This window comes from Mus pahari, chromosome 7, assembly GCF_900095145.1.
Source record: "Mus pahari chromosome 7, PAHARI_EIJ_v1.1, whole genome shotgun sequence".
Classification (NCBI taxonomy): domain Eukaryota; kingdom Metazoa; phylum Chordata; class Mammalia; order Rodentia; family Muridae; genus Mus; species Mus pahari.
In genome coordinates this window covers 34830846-34852049 of record NC_034596.1, presented here as the reverse complement: position 1 = coordinate 34852049, position 21204 = coordinate 34830846, and the positions used below count along the sequence as shown (strand labels likewise).

The 21204-nt window shown below is 37.4% G+C and overlaps 1 protein-coding gene across 1 annotated transcript in view; it reads right to left on the bottom strand.

Annotated features, from left to right (window-relative positions):
• The window catches only part of Crppa (CDP-L-ribitol pyrophosphorylase A), a 274837-nt gene that overhangs the window by 137569 nt on the left and 116064 nt on the right, over positions 1–21204 (bottom strand). The window contains exons 7-8 of the mRNA XM_021202203.1: positions 14026–14115; positions 13468–13560 (exon numbers count right to left, since the gene is read on the bottom strand). Coding sequence (XP_021057862.1) covers positions 13468–13560; positions 14026–14115 — 183 coding nt within the window. The remainder of the gene's footprint in view (positions 1–13467; positions 13561–14025; positions 14116–21204) is intronic.

Here is a 21204-nt window from a genome sequence, read left to right as displayed (position 1 = left end):
TCTCTCAGCAGATTCTAGAGGATTATTCAGTTTGGAGGACTCAATGATGTGTATGTATTAAGTGCTGCCATTCACAAAGGTCTCCAGTAAGGATGAGTGGGTGGAGGACAAGGGGATACATCATGATAAAACTTGCTGTGTTTCACCTCAGCAGTGACTCAAAAATAAGTCTTAGTTTCAGAATCCTATAAAATAAAGCCCGTGGTTCCTGGAAATTTGAATTACATCTGCTTCTCCTAGGGATCACACATGAAATTGTTGCAAACAGCATTCCAGACTAAGCATGCTCGCATGCAATGGTTCTCTGCACTACTTCCACCGTCTTCCCACACATTCAATAAAAGCAGTTCAGAGTCTGAGAACACTGCAAAAGTGATCTGTTTTAAGGTCACTTCATATTCTTATCTTGAGTGAGCAGCGCTTGGGTTTTGTAGTGTTCTGACCATTTTCTTGTCTCTACTAAGTCCATGCTTGCTTTGGGTTTTTGTTCTGTTGGCAGGTCTTCTCCTGTTTTAGTTTTCAAGATATAAAATATTGCAAAAGAGATAGCTCAAAAGGCATAGCCCATAAATGTATAAGACTTGATAAAGACATTGACATATTAAATAATATATTTACATGTAAATAATGTATGTATATACTATTGGTAGAGCCATTATATGAAATGTAAGACTTAAAACATATTAAAATTCTAATATTAATGGAGTAATATATACATCAAACTTGCCATTATTGGAAATCTTCATAAGTATACTGTGACAAAAATACTAGGATTATTGCCTGGGAACATAGCCTTCAGAAGAAAAAGATTCTTCTTGGATGATTTCCAGTTTGCTATCAGTTCCCAATTTCATGGAACATAAAATCAAGAGCGATACCTCTCTCCAACTTACTATAACATCAATCCTTATTTCCTTGTTTTCATAAGTATTTCTTTTGTTATTTGTTATTGTTTTATTTCTTAAAGTGGGGTTCTCCAAAAGGCCATGCATGGAATATACTCATTAATAAGTGTATATTAGCCAAAAAAGTACAGAATACTCAGGATACAATCCACAGAACTCAAGAAAGTTAAAAAGCCAAAGGGCCCAAATCAGGCTGCCTCAATCCCACTTGGGAGGGAGAAGAAAGCAATCAGTGCGTGGGGGTGGCGGTAGAGGGAAGAAGGGACCTGTGTGGGAGAGGGGACAGGGAAGGGAAAGGGGATACTGAGGTAGGGAACAAGGGAGGTAGAAGGCGGGGGAGGGGACCCTCTAGAATGTACCAGAGACCTGGGAGTTGAGAAATGCTCAGAACTCAAAGGGAGGGACCTTAGATGAATCTCCAGTAGAAAGGCAAGAAATCAAATGAAGGGATGGGGTTGCCATTTCACAGTCAAAAACTCTGACCCAAAATTATTCCTGTCTAAAAGACCTGCAGGGACAGAAGTGGAGAAGAGTCTGAGGGAAAGGAGGTTCGGTGACAGGCCCAAATTGGGGTCCAGTACAGGGAAGGCTTGGAGGCCTGACACTATTGCTGATGCTATAGTGTGCTTACAGGCAGGAGCCTAGCACGGCTGCCCTCAGAAAGGCCCATCAAGCAATTGAAAGAGTCAAATGCAGATACTTATATCCAACCAATGGACAGAAGCCAGGGACCCCTGTGGTTGAATTAGGGAAAGGCTAGAAGAAGCTGAGGAGGAGGATGACTCCATAGGAAGACCAGCAGTCTCAACTAATCTGCCCCCTGCCCCCTGAGACCTCTTAGACAATGAGCCACCAACCAGGCTGCATACACCAGTTGATATGAGACCCCTCCGGCACATATGCAACAGAGGACTGCTTGGTCTGACCTCAGTGAGAGAGGATGCACCTAACCCTAGAAAGACGTAAGGCCCCATGGAGTGGGGAGATCTGGTGGGGGGTGTGGGGTGGGGTCATCCTCTTAGAGATGGGAAAGGAGGAGGAATGGGATGAAGAACATTTGGAGGGCAGACTGGGAGGAGGATAATGACTGGACTGTAAAAAAGAAAAAAGATAGGGGTCTCACTATGTAGCCCTCACTGGCCTAGGCTCTGTATGTAGACCAGGTAAGCCTCAAACTCACAGAGATCCATCTGTCTCTGCTTCCTAAATGCTAGAGCTAAGGTGTACACCTCCGGCACTTAAATACTTTGTGAGTCATTATCTGCCCAACTCCATGAAACCTGAGCTGCTATGGCAGATAAACCACCATCATAATTTCTTGGACCACTATTAAGGAGCTTCTTCTAAATGAAGTCATCAAGGCAATGGTTCTCAACCTGTGGGTCATGACCCCCACTGTTGTCACATATCAGATATTTACATTTCAGTTCATACGGTATCCAAATTATAGTTATGAAGTAGAAAAGAAATAATTTTATAATTCCGTGACTGGGGGTTACCACATGAAGAACTGTATCGAAGGGTCACAGAATTAGGAAGACTCAGAACCACTGCATTAAGGGACCTTTCTGCTTAGTTTAATCCATTCTTTATGCTGCACTCAGAGTATCAAATGTACATGTCACATCAGTTTTCACTGAACAGAACTACGGTATGGAGCTTCAAGTTAGATGTCTCACCTTGACTCTTAGTCACATTTGCAAGCGTTCCCTATTTGTGTGTAGTCCTTCTTCTACAGATCCACCTACCAGTTCTTTCCATCTCCAGCCACCCTTTCGTCACCCTATCATGAAATAATGATGTTCCTCTGACACTCAGAGCTGGACCCTGCTCTATCTCTAGTCACTGCCACCTTAACAGACCTCGATAGGCTAAACAGTCAAGTTGTATGCATGCCTCATTAGATACTCTAAACATTAGAAGTTCCTTATCTACCATTTGTTTAGAAGGGACAGAAACCAGCAATTCTTGGGCAGTTAGCAACTAGAGCATTTACCTTGTTACTATGGTCACTACATTAAGTATTTATTTCAAAATAAGAGAATGTATCTTAAAACTTTTTAAAGATAAATACAATTATATCTGTACTTTACTGAAGTAAAATAATACAGAACTTACCTAGCATAAAATACCACAACTTCTTCAAATAGGATGGCTTTTAAAACAAATAACTTTATAAAGCAAAAATGCAAGCACTTTAAAATGTTCATCACATAAATGTTTGTTAAATATTATATGAATCTGTAGCATTAAAAAGTTAATTATGTACTAGAGAGAAAAGTTCACTGGAAGTGACTACTAGACTTTACCTATAATTTACACAGAATTTCAAGACATTCTCAAAACTGAGGCACAAGACAGGCTTACAAGAAGAGCCTGGTAGAAGGAATGATTAATTTTACAACAGTTTTCAATAGAGAAGCAGAGGAAGATAATGAAAAGTCCAAAGGAGAGATCTAGGATTACCTTATAAAAACCACAGTGTGAAAGCGAGAGGATAAGAATGTGGGACTCAGAAGAAGAAGAACTCAGAAGAAGGCTTCTTGATCTCCAAAGTGGCTTGGAATGTGTAAGTCAGCTAGGCATGGGGTGCACGCCTTTCATGCCAGCCCTTGGATGACAGAGGTGTTCAGATATCCGCGAGTGTGAGGCCAGCCTTGTCTATAGGGTGAGTTCTTGGACAGTCAGGGCTACACAGAGAAACCCTATCTTGAAAAATAAGAAGAAAGGGGAAAACAAAGAAAGGAAAGGAAAAAGAAGAAGGGACGGAAAATGAAAAGGAAATGGAAAGAAAGAGAAAAGAAGAGAAAACAACAGAAACAGGCATGCCATTGTGCCCGATTCATATTTTAACATAGCTGGTACACTGACAAACTACTTTACATTTGAAATATATACACTGGAGAGCATTAAAATGTGAAGTGGTTTTACAACATGCTGCTATTTACAAATACAAAATATTTTAAAAAGGAAATCTCAGATGCATAGAGGGCGTAATATTTTATTATGGATAAAGGTCTGAACTGAAGGTCGCAGACACTAACCAACCTGGACTGGTTAAAGTGTGCTGAAGCTGATCCTATTACCCGGAACATTAACTCCAGACCCAGAATCCTTACCAGGTTAGTCACCTGAGAATACATTAACTTTCTCAACTAAACAAAAATTAATTCAAATAATACAAGCAATTAAATAATGCATCCAAATTCAGGTTCCATATTTTTATGTTGTTTAAGCTATATTTATTATTATATAAGTATAATACATAACTTTAATAGTATTTAAAAGGTATAGTAGTTTTGCAAAACTAACCCACCTAAGGTAGGGTTTTATTAAACCTCATTTCATTATTTAAGTGGAAGATAGTAGCACAAAAATATCAAGGTAGAGAAACTCTCAAGCATATTTAGATGTCATAAATATATTTATTGAGAGTGAAAGAGTATTTACCAAAAAAGTGAATGTTACAGAGTACTGAGTACCTCTACAGCCTGGGCACTCATTAACATAGCAATATCTCTACTCACATAGGGAACAGTTGCTAGGGAAAACATGTAACTTACATTAATTACATACACTATCTGTCCTCAATCCCTTAGTAGTTCTAACCTAAATTATCAATTATGAGATCAGCAATCTAGAGAGCAGCTATATTATAAGTCAAATAAACCTGTTTGATAAGCTTCCTACATAGCATGGTAATAGTTAACATGTTAAGTATGATTCTTCCACTGAACCAAGTGGATTTATTTTAATGAATGACAAAGTCAGTCATCCAATTCTTCCTAGGGCTAACATCAATATAAGCTCCTTAACAAAGCAGTCCAATTTTATTACCTTGGCCTCATGTGTTTCACATGTCACTTTTCAAACTGATTAACTAGGATCACACTGGCAAAAAAAAAGAAAAGAAAAGAAAAAAAAAGCTAATTGTTTTGCTCACTGAACCAATCTGAGTAGCCTATTGAAAGTGGAGAAATAATTAGCAGGTTCTAAATCCATGCTTAATTAGGAAAAACATATTTATACAGATTAGAAAAATGTCCTCTAGATTCCATTCTATTTTCAGATTTCATTAGGACACTGTTGTATCCGAAAACAAATAGCCCTATCCTTTAACAGGATTAACAGGAGGAAGGTGTTTCTATGAGAATCATTTCTGTGTACTTCATCAGTTATATGTTCATCACAGTTAATCTTTGCCACTTTCTACTGCACAACATGAGCTTTCCTTTCTCCATTTAGCCATAAGCAAATATCTAAAATTATAGCAACACAGCCATTTCTCTATTCAACACCCCTCACAGGAATGATGCCAGCCTTCCTCATCTTTGTGTTAGAAAGTAATTCCTTTATCACCACAGTTGTAAAGGCTCCAAAAGTATTCTTTAACCGGTATTTATCTTACTTTTATTATTGACTTAGGCAGGAAATACCTGAGACTTACTGTATTAGTACAAGACAAGAATTTGTAAAACTTGCACATGTAATTCCATTTCTGCTGAGGTGGTATGCAGGCAGGAAAGAGAAAGCCAATAAACTGAAGTGAAAAAGCATAAATACTTAACATATAATACAAAGGAGATCTTTCAGAAGAAAATGCAGAAGTGTTCACTGGGCTACAAAGGCAATACCATTGAGAGTGTAGTGGAAGCAGGACTAGTAGCTACCCCAAGGCCGGCCAGGGGCTGACTCCCGAGCTGCAACAGACACTGCAAACAAGAGCAAACCATCTAGAAAGCTGAAGCAAAGGAACTGTGAAATAAACGCCAAGATGGAAACCCTGTGAGGGGAATCAACCTCCTTGGCTTGCTAGGAATTTCTACCTTGAAAAATGCATCACTTCAGACGAGGAATGACAGGGTTAACAGCATAAATGCCCTAAATAAGCAGATGAGTAAAAGGTGGAAAGTCAAAACAGGAAAAAGTAAAGGACCCATATCTGGGATCCGCTGGGAGATTTAACAAGACTGTGGAGTTTTAGAACTTTAATCCAGAAAAGCCCTCGAGACTCTGAAGCTAAAATAAGAAGCCATTATACTTAAAAGAAGGCCCTGCCTCCATTTTCCAGTTGACAGTTGTTCTTTATTAGTCAGGAACATTGGATACATCTATGTGTATATATGTATATTTTTAATCTTTTTCCATTATTTAACACATTCATGAAAGCATCAAAGTTACAAGTGTATATTGAACAGCACACTGGATTGATTCTGCTCCTGGTGTTGCCACTGTGGACTGAGGAACCTTCTGGAAACAATTTACTTCTCTGTGACAGTTTCCTCACATGTAAAGTATCAAGTGTCAATGGCTGATGGTTTTCCGGGCTTTTAAAAATTATTTTATTTGCTGACATGCTCAAATACTAAACATTCTGAACTATTTTAAAGACCACATATTCTGATCTTGTATATCTATAAGCAACTTCTGACTAACAAAAACTAAACTAGGTTTAATGCCTTTGAAGCTATAATTATGCTCTTAGAACACTAAAATTCCACTTGATACTTTATATTTTTTGCAAGGGTAAATTGACAAAGTTTCCCATTTCTAATAACACCAATAATCTGTGGGTGCTGTCTGAGAAAAGTGGAGTTGTGCGATAGGGAACTATAGTAAAATTACTTTTCTATCAAAGAAATGAAAACATGATTTCACTAAGTAATATTTAAGAATTTGATCTAACTCTCAAATGTAAACTTCTATGAATGGGTTTCTTATTTTTCCACAACTTAAAACCTAGCCATTGATTTGGTGCTTGGGTGATTCATTTCTATATACTGAAGAATTAAGCTTTAAATCATATGCTGTCCATTATTTAATGGATGTTCTGTGGAAATACAGCCAAGTATGATAGAACTCTACTAAGCTTTTTAGATACAGTATATGAATTGCGAGGATTTTACAAGATCATTTTTATATAATCTAGTCTAGAATACAGATATTAGTAGTACTGCATCTTCATTTTAAAATCACTTTTCCCCACTTCCCAGGAAAAATCAATAGCTCTTGATCCCAAGTCTCTGTGAAAATGGCCTCAGTTCACAGCCTTAGGCCCTTTGAGTCTTGTTTCATTTAAGCCAATTATTTCTTTAATATCTGATTTAAATTTTATGAACTCATTTTTTATATTTTCAAATGATATATTTGTGAACATAAGTTATCGTTGAAGTCATGAAAACAACAAAATAAGAAAAGAAAAAAAGAATGGGGTGTGTCCTACATTCATAGCTTTTGTTATAAGGACACTGAAAGAACTTTCAGAAGACCCTCTAGCAAAAAACAATCTACAAAGAAAGCCAAATACACATGATCCTGACTGAAACTTTTCACTTTGAATATTTCTGTTCCACAATGGTGTGGCAGCAGTCTGCATTTGATAGAAATCAAACATTGAATTTTGATTTTCTCCTTGATGAATGCTAAGAGAGCCTCGATAATACTACACAATATAGTGGGTGTCAGTGTCCAACCAGCCACATTCTCATGAGGGAGAACAACCTACATACTCCACAGTATATGTTGCTAAGCTACAGTGCTGTGCAGGATGTGGAATGCTAAATGTATTTTCATTAAAATATGGAATTCTCAGAACGTATAATAAACCCACTGTAAGCTGTGATGGATTTATGTCATATAGTTTAAGAAGGCACAAAGAACAACTGTGATTAACTCAGAAAAAACCTTAAATACTTTGTAGGCTAGACTGAGTAGTAACACTCAATGTAACAAAAAAAAAAAAAAAGAACCACTTCATACAGTAGAAAGGAGAACAACACAACCACAGATTTTATACAGCCAATATTATAGCTATCAAAATCAGATAAGAAAACGCAACAAAAACAAAATGGTATGACAGTTTCCCTGATAAACACAGATGCAAAATTCTCAATAAAATAGTTGCAAATCAAATTGAAACATATCAAAAAGATCACTCAACTCTCTGAAATTAACTTCAATACCTACAAATTAATAATTCTAATCGCATAAACTTACTAAAGGATAGAAATCACATGAGCATGGGTTTGGCCAAGGTCCAACATACTTTTATTGTAAAAACTCTTAAGAAGTTAGGAATAGAATAAATGTACCTTGACATGATAAAAATGCTATAAACAATAACAAACTTACAGTCGACAGTATGCTAAGTGAGACAAACTCAAAGAATTTCTACCATAAAATTCAGAAGCAGACAAAACTGTTGGTTTTCTCTATTTTTATTCAGGAGAATGTTCAAGGTTTTAGGCAAGGAATTAAGACTAGAAAGAAATAAAAGTCATATAAACGAGCAAGACGGCATGATCTGGTGGGTACACAGGAGACAGGAAAGATTCTCACAGGTAACCCATAGAACTAATGAACACTTTCAGCAGGAGCAGGATACGTCAATAGCATGCAAATTTCAGTAGACTGCTTGTATAGCAATAATAAACATGCTGAGAAAGAAATAAGGAAAACAATTCTGATCACAAGAGCTTCAAAAATAATACCTTGGAATAAACCTAACTAAGGAAATGACAGACCTCTACAATAAAAATTTTAAACACGGAAGAAAAAAAGTTGTAGAAGACACTACAAGATTTGGAAAGCTCTCCCAATGTTATGCATTGGCAAATTTAAAACTGTAAACATATTTATATTACTGGGAGCATTGGACAATAACAGTAGCATTGTTTATGAAACTGGAAAAAAATCCTAAAATTCATAAGAATGCATAAAAGATCAAATAGCTACAGCCTTTCTAAGCAGAAAGAGCCATGCTGGATATAATTACCAGTCCTGTCTTAGAGACACATTATAGTCATAATAATGAAAGCAGTATAGACAGACACACAGATCAATGAGGTCAAATGGAGAACCCAGAAGTAAATCCACATACTCCCAGCCAAATATTCCTAATTTTTGATGAAGATATATAACAACAGCAACAACCACCACCACCACCACCATAGGAAAAATATGCATGAATAACGGTTCTGGAAATATGGATATGCACACATCAGTAATGAACCTAGACCTCCATCTCTCACTGTGAACAAAGCCCAATTCCAAATCCATCAGAGATCTTTACACGAGATGTGAAGTGCTGTACCAGTCAGAGGGAAAGACATGAAAGTGTTTCAGATACAGACACAGGCAAGGACTTGCTCAGAAGTACCTAAAAGATTAAGTAAAGCTCAGAAAGGCAAATATTGTGTTTTCTCTCCTCCGGGGATCCTAGCTTCTATACAGATATATAAAATTATGGAGGTATTTAGAAACTGAGAGCAGAAGCACTAGCTCCTAAGAGACCAGGGTAACTAATAGGAGAGGGGAGGTGTGGGGACAAAGGGTCAGAGCAGAAGTGGAGTGAATGCACAATTATGTAGTTATATGAAAATATCATAAGAAATATGCTGTTGTTGTATACAATGTATATAAAAAAACAAAAAAAATCACACCTCAAAAGGAAATTCAAATATATTCTTACTTAATGTTTTGAGAAAGACTTAATCTAAACATGTATTTATGACTTTTCTTGCTGTACAACCTAAATGGTAAATGTTTTTAAATGTATTAACGTATAAGAGAGTATTTTCTTCCAAATAGACAATATTTTCTTTTTGAGAGACATGCTTATTTTTACTAGTAGTAAGAGATGATGTCTTTCTAAAGGTCATTAAAAAAAGACTTATGGAACAATAAGCAGCATCCAAAATGCACACAAATTCATTAAAACACAGCACTGTGGATTATTCTCCTTAATAATCTTTTTCTACTTTTAGTACAAATATCTATTTTAATCAACTAGCCAGTATTACCAACAATATCTGGCTTATTGTAAAAATACATAGTGAAATATACCAAAATGAAGATTTTAGGTTGATAAAAGTAATACTTGCTTCCAGCACAGTAGGGTAGGGGTAGGGGAAGTCTTGATCCCACTGCTGGCTGAAAAGCTATTAGCATTTGATAATAGCTACACAAGGGGACAGTCAGTTGCTTCAATGTTGTGACCACAGTAGAGCTGGCCTCAATCCTGAGACTAGTTGGGCAACAGGAATTGAACTTGGTAGGGAAAGAAGAAAAAAAATCTTAAATTTCGGTAGGAAGGGATGAGATGATGAGGGGGTGGTCAAAGTACAGCAAATGAAGTTCTCAAAGAATAAAAAACATAATAATCTAATGCAAGCTTATTCCTTAAACAATGTCGTTATCAGCACAAGACTTTGTCAAAGAAGGCCAATATAAAAACAAATAAAAGGGAAAAAATGATGACCAAACAGATGATCCTGGACAGTATTTTGAACATCAAAGGTTTAATAAAAAAATTTTTTTAGAGAACTAAACTTACACATTTAGAAAAATGACCACTTGAAAGGAAGCCTGTCATAATGTATTATTACACAATAGATTACATTTAAAAGATTATGGAAAAAAACAAGTTTTTTAAAAAGAAAAAGCAAATTTATTTTCTTAAGTTTCTTAATTTTTTCCAAAATACTTTATTTTTCCCCTGTCTTTATGTGGAAATTTTGTCCCCTCCTGAATCTTAGTAGAGACTGCTTACCCACACCAGTCTATCCTAAATAATAAAAATGTCCAGCATTAAAGATAGCCTAACATTTCTGGCGGTTTTTTTAATTAAATAATAAAGACTTGCACAAAATCAAAAATAAAATCCAATAGGCTCTACCAAGAAATCGGGAACATAATCTTTGTTCCTTTCAGTCAGTAATTTCCTAAATATTATCAACTCAAAATCTGATTGTCCCTTTGATGACAGAAACCAAGAAGTTTCAAAGGATTATTCTGTATCTCATTGACAATATGAGAAAAATGTGAGCTTCCACATTACTAATCCCAATGCCAACAATTACCTCTTAAAACCGAGATGGCATGGTAGAGGAAGGCATCAAGCATGACAGGAGTTCAAACCCCAGAATATGGGCACAGAGATAATCCATGTCCATAAGGTATCCTCTGACCTACATGCACACATACATGTACATTTGTACCTGTGTACCCACACACACTGACACATGCATCCTCACACACGGAACACGTCATTATTTAATTAATGAAAATAAATTTTTAAAATTTATCCATTATTGCTTTGGTCAAATGCCCTAGCTTAGTTGACCTCCCACCTCCTTTTTCTATAAATATTTGACCTCAACAGCACATAGATGACAACTTTCTCAAGTAGAATCAAATTGGAGGTTGATAGCCCTTATAATGTCTCATCTAGCGCTAAACAGTCCTGTAAGCATTTACAGTCTGACCAGAAGGGGTGGAGCCTCCAGCCCTGTAATCATGGCACTTGGAGGTTAAGAGTTAATGGGTCGTTCCTGGCAGCACAGTGACTGAAAGACAAGCCAGGGCTTCATGAAGCCTTGCTAAATTTTATAACTATTGAACCACCATAATTCCGAGGAAAAACACACATCCCTCTATAAGTTATAATTTTAGAACCTATTTGTGATGAGTAAAAGCACCTGCATACAGAAATGGCCAGATACCTTTTGGTCCAGTCCCAGAGTTAGGAGTCATTTAACTTAAATCCTCATTAAAAATCAAAACAAAAGCTTATTTTTGTGTTGGTTCCCCAGCAAGTTAATTTAGAAGGAAGCAAAGTGAAAGAATGTCTTCTAAGGCTTTTAATACACACGTCTTTCCTGTTAAACAAAATGTGTATATGCTTATATACATATTCAATTATATACATATTATAAACAACCACACTGCAAGTATACACACTTTTCCTTTAAAGTTTAAAGTATAGCCTATCCAAACTTAAAGTCATTTTATTGAATTTTACAATCATATTATTCCTATACTTCTACTAACTTGGTGAATAATTAGCTAAACTTTCATTCATAGGGCAACACCTCTGTGCCTGTGGCTTAAAGTGACAGCTGTGGCATGGAAGTTGTTAACTTAGAGATACCGTGATAGAGCTGAGGTACTGAATCTGAAGAGACAGGCATTCCAATGGAAGTAGCCAGGACAAAGGTGGAAAATGTGATCAAACTTGGAAATGGGTAAAATTAATGGAAATGAACTATGAACCATCCTATCCAGAGTAGAAAGAAGGGGAGTCAGACAAGTACCATAGGACAAGCCAGCACTGCAGGCTTGCTAAGGGCCCAGTGAAGGGCAGGAGTTGCTTTCTGCACTGATTCATGCTAATCTATGCAACCTGGTAATATTAGCTTCAATTCTACACTCAGGAAAATAGAGCTCATGGTTAAGCATCTTAAGAAAGGAACCAAGGCATTGATGTCTTCTTCTTACTAGACTGAATAGGCGAGACTTAGCAACTCACCTGTGAAGATCAAACGAAGATCTCTATACAAAGAAATATGGAATGGAGGGCTCAACCCAGGACTTCAAATATATCCCTCCACCCTCAAAGCACTGCAGTATTCCACCACTGAGTTGATTCCATAACCTTCCTAAAACATCCAGCGACACCCTGTTGCTCAGGAAATCACTCACACGTGACGGGTTTCAATACAAGCTGCACCCTGGAACCTACCTTTAGGGCACATAATCAAATACACTTAGCCAGTGAATAAACTAACCCCACTCAACCCAACTTGCTTGTTCTGCCATTGATCACGTTAGAGTTTTGTTTAATACAAAGTTTTGTCTTTCATTTATGTTAACATCTTACCTATGTTACCAATTATCTAACAAGAATTAAGCTCCCACACTACACAATAGGTTTGAGCTTACAAAACTAGGTATTTCTGAGACTGTCTGGAATCCCTCTCTACAGGACAAAAAGTATTTCAGATTTCACGCCCCATTTCTTTTTTTTTATTAGATATTTTCTTCATTTACATTTCAAATGCTATCCAGAAAGTCCCCTATACCCTCCCCCCCCCCCCCCCCNCCCTGCTCCCCAACCCACCCACTCCCACTTCCTGGCCCTTGCATTCCCCTGTACTTGGGCATATGATCTTCGAAAGACCAAGGGCCTCTCCTCCCATTGACAGCCCCATTTCTTAGCTGGTTAAGCCAGCATGGATTCTGATCTTTTTTCTCAGTGAATTCTTAAGTCAACATATTCTTTCAGTCATTGAAAATGTATGTGCCTGTGTGTGTGTGTGTGTGTGTGTGTGTGTGTGTTGTCTCCAAATATGCACAGGCCATTCTTCTACATACTCTCTTCAACCACTCACTCATTCTATGTATTCTTAGGCCAACAGAGTTTTCCGAGTACTTCTTTCTTATATTCTTTAAGCCTTTGGATTTCTGCTTTTGCTTCTGTTGAACACCCTAAATATAGTTCTTAGACATTAGTTTAACAACAAGTCAGTTTGGACACATAGTTTTATATTTTGGTTAGGATAAATAACTTGATTGCTAGTGGAATCAACTAGTTTTCCAATATCATTTGGCCACATGACCACAGCCACAAAGGCGCAAGTCAGCAGAAAAATCAATCTAAGATCTTTGAAGTCTTCTGCATGGTGGACACTCTCAATTGAATGCGATCTTTTCCAAGGAAATAAACATTAGGTTATCAAACAGGAAGCAGAGGCTCAATGAGAGAAGAGGCCTATTTACTCACCAAGACAACGACAACAGGATACAGAAGAGGAAGGCTCCTCTCTTCCAGTACACTCAGTAACTTCCTCGTTTCTTGACTATCTGAGGACACAACCTCAAAGACAAGAAAATAAGAGAAAGTGAAGGGAAGCTCTTACAGAATAGAAGTTGACTCACAGGAAGACAAACTTTACATGGTATTCAATGTATTTATCAAAATTAACATTAAACTACTTTAAAAAGATACCCATATTTTATGCACATTAAGATTTGTGCTATATCCTGGGTTGAACTCATGTATCTACTTTACTGATGGAAAATTAAAATTACTGTCGATGGAAGCAATACTTGCATCTCATTATAGGAATTGGGTTCGTAAAATAATATTCTTCTATTTGAAATGGTAAAAAGTGCAATTTTAAATCAGATAGTGATTAGCACAACTAATCTATCAAAATCTTCTGTTGCACAAGGGTCAGTCGAGCAGGGTCCATTCTCTGACATTGTTGAGAAGGGTCCATTCCCTGACATTGTTTGCTCAGGTCTCCAGTTCTTCCAACCAATTATCTTTACTACTTACATTCACACAGATGAAACTGTAACAATGCTCTATGAAGTTCTTAATGTCTCCGCCTGTGTGATCCATAACTGTGGATGTGACTTTCATACACTAGGAGAAAAGGCACACCGGAAGATATTTAAAATCAAGTCAGACATGAACATAAATGAGCTATTTCATGACAAAGCAGCAAATCTGCTATGACCTCATGGAACCTTGCAGCATATACATTAATAAATCCACGCTGAAATTTATCAGACCACCACAAGAAAGGTAATTGGAATTTAATCCATGGATAATGTATACTATTTTAAAATAAAAAAATGTATAAGAAACTATTTCAAAAGAGCAAAAAAAGTTTCAGGGACTTAGAAAACACTAAAGACAAGGAAGGAACATTGTTTATGCTTTATGAAGAATTTATTACAGGGGACTTTCAGGAACCAGAAGAGAAAGGCTGAGTGGGCGGTGGTGGTGGGATTGCAGGAGCTTGTTAAATACCATAGTTTAAACAGCAAAATTCACTTCACCTGGAGTGACTAAAGGTAAGGATAGCAGGAAGGAATTATTACAATGATGTCTGTTAGAGGTAAATAAGAACTGTACTTGGACAGTAATAACCAAAAACAAAGACATTGCCAAAAACCACCTTCTAAGAGGTAGCTCATCTGGGTGTGGTGGCACACACCTTTGATCCCGGCACTCAGGCACAGAGGCCAGTGGATCTGTGTGAGCTCCATGCCAACCTTGCCGTCAGAGACGACTCTGTCTCAACAAACAAACAAAAAATGGTAACTTTAGGCTAGATTTAGAAAAGACAGTATATCTACCAAAATAAAACTTTCCTAATAAAATATTTCTTATAGTCTGGCATTCTCTTGCACCACATTTTTTCTTTAGTTATGGACACAAACTTAAAATTATGGTGTAGGATTCTTTTATAAAATCTAACTATATAATAATGTCCTGGTTCATCCCATGGTACATACCTGCATGGCATTTACCACACTTTACAATCTATACGTCTAAAAGGCAATGCTATTCCTAACACATGGAACTGTAGCCCTAAAACTCCCTAATCAATAGCTTAAGTCACACACTGCTCTAACCTACTGAAGGATGCAAAGGGCAGGTTTTAAGATCTAACTCTGACATAGAAACTGATAACCCTTAAGATTTTATTTCCATTTAAAATTTGTACTGAGCCCCACCTTCAAAGAGAAGCTTGGATTTTACAAAGCAAACACAAGACTTCCTTGTCAGCACACACATATTATCGCTGTAATAGATACCAACTCCCATTAAGAAGCAAGTTTCCCCCAAGAAATCACATCTTCTAGATATTACAAGGAGATGCTAAAGTGTTCCTGGGCCTCTAAAATGTCCAAAACATTTGAAAGGGTAATTTTTGAAAGCAGCTAATTTGCTCCAAACTCTTCAGTGATGTTTGTACAGTGGGCCACTTGCAATGACAACTCTATCTTTCCTCCTGCAGACCTGCAGACCTTTTAGAAAGTTAGAATAGAGATGTCAGTCTCCCTGGAACACATTTCCCAAACATTCCCAGGTCATAATGTGATTGACAGATGAACTGTTTGTCAGCATCCCTTGCTTAAAGTTAGACTTTCCTAATATCAGGATGCTTGTAAAGGCCCCACCGACAAACGACAACTAACCTAACCTCATCTCTCTTGTGGGAGATGCATTTCACAGAGCAGGTTCTGTCCTTCTCTTCTTGCTACCTACTGCAATGTCTGTGAGGAACAAATTATCTTTCTGAGGGCCTGGAGTCTCAGGTCTTCAACAGGATCTATGGTACTGCACCAGGATATGTTGATTCAGTTCTCCTTTCTCAGATAGAAATCACGGCAACCGCAGAAACAGATCCTTCCACGCAAACCTCTGAATGCAGAAGGACTGACTTAGTTTAAGAAGTCCCTTTCGCTTACACATGAATGCGATCTATGTTGAAAACACGAGCTGTATCGGGAGAGAAGCTCCTATACCCCTCAGCACCGAGCTGAGACTCCCAGCCGACTGGGTAGGGAGAATGAAGTGGCCACTTCCTGTAGCCAGACAGGCTCCCAGTGGAGGGACAGTGAAGGACAGCAACTCACCCACAAAAACTTCAGTCTAAAATGTGTCCTGCCTACCAGACGTGCAGGGACAAAAATGTAGCAGAGACAGAGGGAATGGTCAATCAATGCCTGGTCTAAGTTGAGACTCATCCCATGGGCAACCACAAATCTCTGGCACTATTAATGATACTCTCTTATACTTGCAGACAAGAGCCTAATATAACTGTCCTCTGAGAGGCTCTGCACTGTGGCTGATGGAAACAAATGCAGAGACCCACAGCCAAACATTAGATGGTGCTTGGGAAGTCTTGTCAAAGAATTAGGAGAAGGATTGGGGAACCTGGAAGGGATCGGGACCCCACAAGAAGACCAACAGAGCCAATTAACCTGCACCTACTGGGGCTCCCAGAGACTGAACCACCAAACGAAAAGCAAGCATGGGCTAGACCTAGGCCCCCTGCACATATAGAGCAGATATGCAACTTGGTCTTCATGGGGGGTCCCCTAATAACTGGAGCAGAAACTGTCCCTGACTCTGTTGCCTGTCTGTGGATCCCATTCTCCTAACTGGGCCACTTTGTCTGGCCCCAGTGGGAGAGGATGTGCCTAGTCTTTCAGGGGTTTGATGTGATAGGATGGGGTGATACCCAGAGGGGACTTCCCTCTCCTCAGAGGAGAAGGGGAGGGGAAATGGGGGAAGGGGCTGTAGGAGAGGGGAACTGGGAGGAGGGGAGCTGTGATTGAAATGTAAAATAAATAAATACATCAAAAATTTTAAAAATATAAGTGAATTTGAGTAGTTTTATGTGTTTACTAATGCCCTAAAGGTTTTTTCATATTGGTTAAACTTAGTTATTAATTGCTAATTCAACACCATGTTTTAGAACACAGGATATAAATATATATATTCAGGTATATAGTGATAGGTATACTAATTTAACTGTTATTAAAATACATTTGCTCAACTATTTGATAAATTTAAAATTCCATTTAAAATATAGCACCATTCATCAGACAAGATATATATGTACAAAGAGTAATTTATAAAGGCTATTAAATATAAGTGTTACATATCCAAACACATCCACAAACCAACTATTCTATAAATCTATTCTTCTTAAAACCAAGACTCTTGATAATTATTTCCAGTTAAGTGTAATTATTTTTAGTCCTACATATTTCTTCTTGGCTAGAAATAATCAATATTCTTAATGCTTGAGTAAAAAATAATAACTTAATCTAAATATGGTATTGGTCTCTTTGACATCCTAAGTAAACAAGGAATATGCTAGCCAATGTGACAAGGCTGTGTATGAACATCGCTGTGGCATCACTCAGGGCCGCCATTCTTAACATTTCCAACCTCAGACCAGCACCGGAAACAATCTCTGGCTGGAAGAACTTTCTTTCTCTAAATACTTTGGTTCAAAAATACATTTGAATATTTAAAGCAACTTTCCAAGATATCCGGTAAAATTAAAGAATTAAATGGTTTCCTTATAGCGTAATGGCCATTCAATAAAGATTTACCATGAACTAAATGAAAACATCTGCACAGTGGAAATACCGTTAAAGTATGGATATGAAGAAGGAAGATGGGATGTCAGAGAACTTCCTTCCAAGAAGACTCAAGGTTTAACTAAGCCTGAAAGAATTCAAGTCCCAGGAGTCAAAGATTCAAAAATGTGTTTCTGAGAAGCCACCTCACATTTCACAGAACATTTTGGTTGAATTGTCTCAGAATCAGAATTTGCCAATATTCCACTTCCCTCCCATTTGCCCTGCAGCCCTCATTTGGGTATAAACAAGGGAGTGGTGGAGAGATGCACTTTCTTTCCAGTCTGAGGAAATATTAATAATTACTATAAAAGCTTTGTTTTCCTTGTTTGGTCCACTTAGCTTTGAGTCTTCACTATGGTCTTCCTTTGTTTGAGTCAGCCTTTGAGCTAGTCTAATTAAAAGCTTAGACTCAGGAGCTCAGTTCCATGGCTTTCAATTTATCTCTGGAAAATGATTTCTCTGCGCCTTTGTTAAGAATTCACTGTGTCCTGTGGCTCAGTTTATTTATTGGTAAAATAATAGTTGGAAGAATTCACAGGATCCATAACTAAATGAGAGATGAGGATTGCTGTTTCTAATGTCCGTCTCAAAAGCTGAGAAAAAAATGCACAGGGTAGACAATGCCAGCTGACTTGCTGCGTGCTGCTAGTGTCCCTTAGCAAGACTCAGACCCTTGGGAGCTGGTTGCATCCAAAGAGTTACCCTTCACTAAATGAAAAGATCTACACAGATTAAATACTACTGAAAGGGTGGATACCAGGGAGGAAGATGAATTGTCGGGGGGGGGGGGGGAAGTCCTCTCAAAAAGGAATATATAAACAGAAAACATAAGAAAACTGAAACCAATGTCATGTCATGGGGTCACTGAGACCCAATCCCATATGAACACAGGACTGGCAATGCTTCTATAAACATGCACATTACACATCTCTGGGCTTTCTGAGTAATACTGCTACTAGATCCGGTAAAAGTACCCCGAACCCCATTCAGACTTTTTCCTAGACAACACATAAACTCATATCCCCTTGCACATAGAAATATATTAAATAGGTTCTGTTATTAATTTCACTCATTTATTTCAAGTCTTCCTCTTTCAAATTACACCTTTAGTACACTGTTCTATCAATAATTCTTTCACATTTAGTAACCTACATTACTAAGATTTTTAATATATTCTGGAAGTTATGTTGAATGTTAAAACATATGAATGCTGAAATCATCCTGCATACCTAGGCATAAGCAAGTGTTATCGTTATGTATTTTATTATGGATAAAGAGGTTGGAGAATAAGTAGCTGATTTGTGATAACACAGCCAGGAAGGTGTTAATACTCAGATTCTGGTTGGTACAACTTAAGTCCACTGTTCATTTGTATCGTTTTGGTATTTTTAACTTGTTGAAGTCCCTGGTCAAGTTTTGTGAGGTGTGGATTACTCTAGGTACTGAAATCCACTTGGAAGAAGCACTTGATATGGATAAAGTTAGTTGATTACTATCTTAAATTCAGGAAATCATATAATAATCTATTAACTCTCATTACCCTTCTGGTTCCAAGATTTGGAAGAAATTATGTAACAAGTCTCTCCTAATTAGTCATTGGATTTGACCTTGGAAAAGAATCAGGTACTTTTGAACAGCTGCATCTAGCATATACCGAACAACTGGCAGAAGAGATAACAAACCTAACACTCCTTCAGAATTGTGCTCCTTCCTGAATTTCTTTCTCCTTCTGCCATAAGCACTTTGAAGGCCAACTATTATTCTCATGAGAAATTACCAAAGGCTGTAGAATAGGATGAAAACAGAGCTAATCTTAACAAATGAGTTACTGTCATGAGAAATCCAAGGTCCATTTCATTCTATAGACATTAAATATCCAAAGCTGTACTGTGTGAAACAAACAAACAAACAAACAAACAAAACAGCGTAAAGCTCCGGAGCACTACAGACCAGGCAACACACTCAGTGGTTCTGAGCATTGAGTTGATACCAGTGAAGGGAAACATTCTGTCTTTAAGAAGCTCCTATCAGATGCAGACATTAACAATTCCCAAACTTAGACATGCGTGAGAATCTCTCTTAACCTTATCCAAAATACAGATTTTTTTTTTCATTTTCCTGAATGCAGAAATCAGCATTTCTGAAACACTTCCAATTGGTGGCACAGTGAGGAGTCCTGTAGATACCAGGGGAACACAATGGTAGATTCTTTAAAAGCATACAAATTTAAATGGCCGCTCTTATCTCAAGGGCATCTAATCTCCCATCCATAACAATTCAAAGACCATATTATCCTTAACAAAAACCCAAACTACCATTCTTACCATCTGAAATTAATGACATATTTCTTTCTTACATCTGCCAGCATGGTGAATGGGAATGACAAAAGTAAACAAATTTATCATTTCAACTACTTTTCCTTCAAATGTATATAACCTAACTATATTTGCATGTATGAAGTTTAATTTTTCTATAGAATAAGAAAATAAACTAGATGCGTATATAAGTGCCATTGCAAACTTTCTACATAAGCATGAGCTAATATACATAAAACAAATAAATTCAAGTTATAGGCAAATTATTGTTGACTAGAAATTACTATTCAAAGACAACCTAAATAATGCCATTATATTTCCTGTGCACAAGTTACTTTTCTTGAATAGATATTCCTCGTGATTGAGAAATAGATTTGTTTTGTTTTTATAAAAATATCCCATGTCATACAACTTTCCAGGGGTCTGCAACCCTATAGGTGGAACAACAATATAAACTAACCAGTACCCCCAGAACTCATGTCTCTAGCTGCATATGTAGCAGATGGCCTATTCGGCCATCATTGGGAAGAGAGGCCCCTTGGTTTTGCAAACTTTATATGCCCCAGTACAGGGGAATGCCAGGGCCAAGAAGTGGGAGTGGGTGGGTAGGGGAGAAGGAGCAGGGGGAACTTTTGGGATAGCATTTGAAATGTAAATAAAGAAAATATCTTTAAAAAAAGATATTATTAGTAACCTGCTAAATGAGTATTATTTAGTATATTGGCTCAAATTATTTACAAACATTAAAATTAGGTTATATTTGCAGAAACATATAGAAACAGAATTATATGTCACAAATATTTAAGTATGAATGTCTCAGACTATATTATATGTATTTTGTGCAGATTAATCTGTGTTCAGGTGTGCATGGGTGTAAGGGCCAGAGGAGGGTCTCAGACAAAACTCCTCAGGTATTATGTACTCTTTAAAGACAAAGTTCCTCACTGGCCTGCAACTTCCCAAGCAGCCTAGGCTGATGATCAACAAACCCCAGAGACATTCCTGGCTCTACATCCCCAGCTCTGAGACTGCAGCACAGCTTGCCACACTTGCTTTATTTACATGGGTTCTCCTTAATGAGCTCAACCTTAGTGCCTGCAAAGCAAGCCCTTTTACTGACTGATTTATCTCCTGAACCCTCAGGGAATTTTTAAAGCAGGGATTTCTTCACTGTAAAAAAAAAAAAAAAAAAAAAAAAAAAAAAAAGTCTGGTTTCTTTGGAAAGACATTTATGTCAAAAGATGTGA